We start from the raw sequence: 7,018 nt of genomic DNA on the forward strand, positions 1-7,018 counted from the left end.
TTCTCAACAGGTTGATGCACTATCAGTCACACATCTGAGGGCACGCATGAAAGCAGTGGACTACAAAGCAGTTTACCACAGGAGCAGAGTATAAATTATTTTTTCTTTCACTTTGTTTTATTTATACTGAAAATATGACTATGTCTTGCTCTATTGAGTTGTTTCTTTGAAATATAATACAAATAGTTTAAACTTCGAATTTTATTCCGCTGTTAACCTGACCAATCTTTATGTATTTTTATGAACAAGCATTTGGCTATTTAATTTTTAAATTGTTTTTATTACAAAACGAAATTCATTTCTAAATCACAACACTTGCTTCACACTTAGCAATTTCAAAAGTACGGTCTGCCGGGGGCCGATTCTACCAATCGAAATAATGAGCGACTAGGGAAATTTCCCTCTATATCCCTACGCTTAGGTTGGCAAGATATTGAAACGCCCCCGTGACGTCACGCCATTTAGAGGCCCGCTGGTTTAGCAGGCAGTCGCCTGGGCACCGCCGGGCATCGAAACTAAACAGTAACACCCGCTTTTAGGTTATTTTGTTATATTTACATACATTTGTTTCTCGCAACTCATCTAGGCACTGTTGTATTCACCTTTTTTCACACATTGCGCTCACTGTGATAATCAAGTTAGATCAGACACTCCTCAAGAATGGTTCGAAACGAGTAAGTATAATTGCTGTAGAGTTTCTTTTTGGTGTTTATGAAGGCAAGGTGGTGTCGCTGTTAGAGCGTTTTTTTCTTAAAATTTTGCTGACCGTACTGAACGTATATTTTTTCCGACCTAAATTCCAATTTACACATACCTACAATGTTTCACTGTTCATGCAACTTGTTAATAAGTTTGTCAGATGCTACATTCTATATTTTCTTAAATATTCTCTTGAGTTTGGTCATAGTTCAATGTCTATCAAAGTATTATCATCAAATTATAAAATGATTATGTATGCAAGGTGTTTATAACTGATCAATGACTTTCTTGCAGTCATCATAGAAAGCGGTCTCGGAGTCGATCAAGGGACCGTAAGAAGAGGCGCCGAAGTCGTAGCCGTTCTCGTGACAGGGAACGTGAAAGGGAAAGGGAACGAGAAAGAGAACGTGACAGAGAGAGAGATAGAGAAAGGGAAAGAGATCGGGACAGGGACCGTGATAGGGACAGAGATAGACATCGGCGTTCTCGCAGCAGGGACAGGAAGCAGTAAGTATCTGCAGCATCTGTAGTCGTCTAGTTGTTCAAGTAAAATTCTTTTGCTTTGCTGTTACATGTGGTGTATAATCTTTTCTTTTTTTTAGTGAGAAAGATAAGGAAAGGGATAAGGATAGAAGTAAACGTAATGCCAGTTCAAAATCCAAAGTCAAATCTTCTAAAGATTCAAGATCGAAGTCTCGCTCCAAGTCCCGGGATCGGGAAAGGAAGGACAAGGAAAAGGATAAGGTCGAAGACAATAAAGATGATGAGCCCTTCAACCCAGCCAACTTGGATAAGGTATAAACTATTCCCAAAACCAAATTTTGAAAAACAGTGTTTTACACAATATCAATTTTAGAGAAAAAATTAAATTATAACTAATAGTTTGTCTTAGTAAAAAGAAAGTACATGTTTGTTAACTATATTTTGTAGGAGGCTGAACAAAAAAGGTTAGAAGAAGAAATGAGGAAACGCAGGGAAAGAATAGAACTTTGGCGAGCAGAACGGAAAAAAGCTGAGACAGCCGAGGGAGTTAAACAAATTGTTAAAAATGCAACAGCAGCTGGTAAGTATGAAACACATTTAATTTCTCATGTATGTTAAATGCATAGAAAACTCTAATGACTGATTCCACAATTCTCATACAGTTAGTAACATTGTGGCATCAGGGCGCAAATGGAATCTAGAGGATGATGACGATGATGAAGAAGATGAGAAAGAAAAGGAAAAAAAGAAAGATTCCGAAGAAAATGACGAAGATTCAACTGAAAAAGATGATGAAAAGGCTAATGATAATGATAAAGACAATGATAAGGATAAGGACAAGGATAAGGATAAAGATAATGATGGCGATGCTGGGGGTGAGGTTGGAGGAGATGAAGAAGATTCTGAGAAGAAAGAAGAAACCATAGATGATGATGATGAAATAGACCCATTAGATGCATTTATGGCGGTAAATAATTACACCCTACTTTTTATTATTTTGAATCCCTATTTATTAATAATCAACATATTCTCATCACAACACAAATAAATTGCTCTTTATTGTGTGTATTTTTATCTATATTTTAATATTTTTTGTCATTTTCAGGGAGTTCAGGAAGAAGTTAGGAAAGTCAACAAACAGGATGCCAAAAATGCTAGTGCGTCAGCTAAGACATCTGGTGTGGTGATTGTGTCAGGTGTAGCAAAGAAGAAGTCAGACAAAAAGAAGGGAGAGCTAATAGAACAGAATCAGGATGGTTTAGAAGTAAGTGTATTTTCTGGTAAGTGAATCTAAGTGTTTTTCAATCACTTTTATCAATGCTTATACTACTCTGTTAAATTGACAGTATTCATCTGAAGAAGAAGAAGAAAATCTAAATGAAACTGCTGCTAATTTAGCCAATAAACAGAAAAAAGAGTTGGCAAAAGTTGATCACAGCATTCAAGAATATATTCCATTCCGTAAAAGTTTTTATGTAGAGGTTCCAGAGATTGCTCGCATGACACAAGAAGAAGTTGATGCTTACAAAGAGGTTCAAATCATACTTATTTTCATGTTTGAAGTTGTTCTGGTAATATATTGTGGTTGTCATTAACCTGTCCTTTCTTCTAGGAATTGGAAGGCATTCGAGTTAAAGGCAAGGGTTGCCCAAGACCAATCAAAACATGGGCACACTGTGGTGTAAGTAAAAAAATGTTGGAGGTTCTTAAAAAGCATAATTATGAGAAACCAACCCCAATCCAAGTTCAAGCAATCCCTGCTATTATGTCAGGTCGAGATCTCATTGGTATTGCCAAGACGGGTTCGGGGAAAACACTGGCCTTTGTTCTTCCTATGTTGAGGCACATCATGGACCAACCACCTCTTGAGGAATTGGATGGTCCTAATGGTAAGTAATTTGTTTAATTATCTATTGATTAAAATTTCTCCCTATTACACCATCTTTTAACAGGCAATATAATTTTGGGTGTTTGTTTCAGCTGTGATTATGAGTCCAACAAGAGAGTTATGTATGCAAATTGGCCGTGAATGTAAGAAGTTCACAAAACCTCTTGGGTTACGTGTTGTTTGTGTTTATGGTGGGACAGGAATTTCAGAGCAAATAGCAGAATTAAAGAGAGGTGCAGAAATAATTGTTTGCACACCTGGTCGCATGATTGATATGTTGGCTGCAAACAGTGGTAAGTATATTATATAAGCTGCAATTAATTTCAAAGAAATGTTCCTGCAACTCTTTAAAATTTTAACTAATACTATTTTAGGTCGAGTGACAAATTTGAGGAGAGTAACTTACATAGTTCTGGATGAGGCGGACCGTATGTTTGATATGGGCTTTGAGCCACAGGTAATGAGAATCATTGAAAATGTTCGACCTGACCGACAGACAGTCATGTTCAGTGCTACTTTCCCCAGACAAATGGAGGCTCTGGCTAGAAGAATACTTAACAAACCCATTGAAGTCCAGGTGAGGTACCCATCCCATTCTGTAATAAATCTTATTCTGACATTTCTAATTTAGTTTTGTTCCAATTCATAAATATGTTCAGGTTGGTGGACGAAGTGTTGTTTGTAAGGATGTTGAACAGCATGTGGTAGTTTTGGATGAGGAGCAGAAATTTTTGAAGCTTTTAGAGCTCCTAGGTATTTATCACCCTCAAGGAGGAGTCATAGTATTTGTTGATAAGCAAGAAGCTGCTGATGAACTTTTAAAAGATCTGATGAAGGCTTCATATCCGTGTATGTCTCTTCATGGTGGTATTGACCAGTTTGATAGAGATTCAACTATTGTTGATTTTAAATCTGGGAAGGTGAAATTGTTGGTAAGTTTCCACTACCTTTCAGAATTGTGTGATACACTACAATATCCATCCTCATATATTAAGTTTTGAATTTGTGGTACATCTCTTATTAGGTTGCTACATCCGTCTGTGCCAGAGGCTTAGATGTAAAAAACCTTATTCTTGTTGTGAACTATGACTGTCCCAACCATTATGAAGATTATGTTCATAGAGTTGGGAGAACAGGAAGGTATATAATAATTTTATCAAGTTTCTAAACTTGTAAATTGTGAGTTACACTGCAACAATTATATGTCTTGATTTTTTCAGAGCTGGTAACAAAGGTTATGCTTATACATTCTTAACACCAGATCAAGAACGATGTGCAGGTGATATAATCCGAGCTTTTGAGCTCTCGGGTGTGGCAATTCCTGACGCACTTCGCATCATGTGGGACAGATGTAAAGCTAGAGCAGCTGCTGTAAGTTTTTGTCTGCACATACATTTCTGTTTGCTTCATTTACTTTGGTGTTAGAAGTTAAAAAAGAAATATAAATCAATTTTAGGAAGGCAAAAAGATCCACACTGGTGGTGGCTTCTCTGGGCGTGGTTTCAAATTTGATGAAAACGAAGCTCAGGGTGTTGCCGAGCGAAAGAAGTTCCAGAAGGCTGCTCTTGGTAAGAAACTTGGTGACACCAAAAGATTTTATTTTACTATATTTTCCTGATATATGAATACTATTAATTAAAACTGGACAATTTACCGAATTGTAATCTGACATTTACTTTAAATAAATAGGCTTGCAAGATTCAGATGATGAGGATTTGGAAAATGATATAGATCAGCAAATTGAAAGTATTATGGCTCCCAAACGAATAGTCAAAGAGGTGAAAGCTAGTGCTCTTGGTGCTCCAGGAATGCCAGGTGAGTTATTTGAAATGCTAAGTTCAATAATCGATGCAGTCAAGCTTCTTTTACATTGTATTTGAAACTTTAATTATCTTATTTAACTATTTCAGTTATCCCTGCAACTGGAACAACACCAGTTACTGGTCCATCTGATAAGTTAGAACTTGCCAAAAAGTTGGCCTCAAGAATACAAGTTGCTAAAAATTTGGGTGTGGATGCTAAGGTTATGACACAAGTTACAGCAGAAGCCATTCTGAAAGGTGCTACATCCGGAGGACAACCCCTTATTACGGTATACCAAATTACGTAGTACCTGTGTTTGTAGTGATATTAAATAGAAATATTTACTAATCATTCCTTAATTAACTTTCAGGCTAAGACTGTAGCTGAGCAACTTGCTGCAAAGTTAAACTCAAAGTTAAACTATCAACCCAAAGAAGAGGAGGATGAGAAGGTCAAAGAAGAGGAACCTGAAACCTTCAGAAAGTATGAAGAGGAATTGGAAATTAATGACTTTCCACAACAGGCACGGTGGCGAGTCACATCAAAGGTAAAGTTATTACCCTCATTAGTTGACAAAATATGTGCATGCATAGTATTTTTCTTTGTTTTTCCAATTTTTTACAACTAAACTGATGATGGGAATGTTGCATTTCTTGTTTAACAGGAGGCCCTTGCTCAGATTAGTGAATATTCAGAGGCTGGTATTACTGTCCGTGGAACATTCTACCCACAAGGCAAAGCACCTCCTGAAAATGAAAGAAAGTTATTCCTCGCCATTGAAAGTACTAATGAGATGGCTGTGATGAAAGCTAAAACTGAAATCACAAGGTTGATAAAGGAAGAATTGATGAAACTACAGACATCAGGTCATCATGGTCTGAAATCACGCTACAAAGTTTTATGACAACCTAACATTAATCTACGTGAGTTGCTTAAATCAATCAAAACACGCGAAACATGTAATATGTCCCCTAGTTTTAGGTATTTTTATGTAGGTACCTCTACACTTTCTTTAGAATCAATGAATTTGTACCTGTTACCTTATTTCCTTAGATTCTGTATCACTGTCTACTTAAGTATGATGTAGATATGCGATTTCTTCAATGAACTTGGTAGATATCTTGTATGTAAACAGATACTGTGCATGAAAGTAAAGGATGTAAAAGATGAACTCTTAAAATAACTGTGCGGTAAAATTTTATGAAAGTAAATCAGTCATGTTTTTATTTTTACATCACATGCTTCGTGTATGTAAGTTTGACTTAAGCTTATTGACTGACAAGGCTGTTCAAAAAGCAATCAAAAGCAAGAAACCATTTAAAAGACCGCGTGCCCAGTACCTTTTATGTACCTACACTGTGTACACTATCTGTTCTGTAATCATTAAAATCTGGCAATTTTTTTTCTTCCGTACATTATTTTTTGGTCCTAAGAGAGTACTAAATGACCCTTGTCTCGACCAATCAGAAACTTTCATTTTACCCGTTATTCCTCTTCCTCTGCTCTGCGCCCCGGGCCCACCCACTACTCCCTGCTGAGATGTTGCGATTCGATCTCGGGTATGGTCTCGCGTGGCTCTGAAGATGAGTGTCAGCGCCTTGCAGCCGCCGGGTAGGCAACCCAACCTACACCACTGCTGACGACCGCAAGGCACGCAAGGGGAGGGAAGGCCAGGCGGCCAGCCAGAGCTAGCCTGAGCCTGGCGCTGGCAAGAGCGGCTTCGTGCGCGCGAACAGGATGCTGTCGGCCGGGCTACTGGTTAGCTTTGAACTTTGAGCGCCCGCCACTAGGCCTTACTAGGCCGCTCGGCTGCACACGAAGAGGCGGGTAGACAACCGTCTGTACGGCCACGAGCGTGCCGTGCTGCCGCTCGTCACTTGCGCCAAATCAATGACGCCCGCTCCCATCCCGCCGTGAGAGACGGGCCTCGTCGTCACATGGGCCATCATCTACGTCGACACCTCCGAGTAGATGTCATTGTAGATTGTCATCTAGGAGGAAAGTCACGTCATTGTGAGGAGGGTGCGTTTGGAGAAGGCAACTCGCAATGCTGTCTCGCACGTGTAGCAATTTCATGCCGTTCGTACAAATGACTATAAGCCAGCAGAGCACTGTCGATAAACGTCTTGGCCATTTATTTGGGCA

At 38.7% G+C, this 7,018-nt stretch overlaps 2 protein-coding genes across 3 annotated transcripts in view; both read left to right on the plus strand.

Moving 5' to 3' along the window:
- The window catches only part of LOC113203126 (uncharacterized), a 28,339-nt gene that overhangs the window by 18,727 nt on the left and 2,594 nt on the right, over positions 1-7,018 (plus strand). The window lies entirely within an intron of this gene.
- Positions 474-6,275, plus strand: LOC113203127 (probable ATP-dependent RNA helicase DDX46). The gene is made up of 18 exons (XM_026417644.2): positions 474-674; positions 994-1,206; positions 1,302-1,494; positions 1,630-1,762; positions 1,845-2,149; positions 2,288-2,446; positions 2,529-2,714; positions 2,795-3,071; positions 3,163-3,363; positions 3,445-3,647; positions 3,730-4,002; positions 4,095-4,210; positions 4,291-4,441; positions 4,527-4,638; positions 4,760-4,885; positions 4,981-5,162; positions 5,244-5,420; positions 5,538-6,275. The coding sequence occupies exons 1-18, from the start codon at positions 661-663 to the stop codon at positions 5,775-5,777; spliced, it is 3,261 nt and encodes a 1,086-aa protein (XP_026273429.1). The 5' UTR covers positions 474-660; the 3' UTR covers positions 5,778-6,275.

Source organism: Frankliniella occidentalis, unplaced genomic scaffold, assembly GCF_000697945.3.
Source record: "Frankliniella occidentalis isolate FOCC.00 unplaced genomic scaffold, Focc_3.1 Scaffold229, whole genome shotgun sequence".
In the NCBI taxonomy this organism is placed as follows: Eukaryota; Metazoa; Arthropoda; class Insecta; order Thysanoptera; family Thripidae; genus Frankliniella; species Frankliniella occidentalis.

Coding starts and splice junctions, on each gene's coding strand:
- LOC113203127 (XM_026417644.2), top strand. Junction 4,003..4,094: donor CTGGGAAGGTGAAATTGTTG/GTAAGTTTCCAC, acceptor ATCTCTTATTAG/GTTGCTACATCCGTCTGTGC. Junction 4,886..4,980: donor TGGTGCTCCAGGAATGCCAG/GTGAGTTATTTG, acceptor TAACTATTTCAG/TTATCCCTGCAACTGGAACA.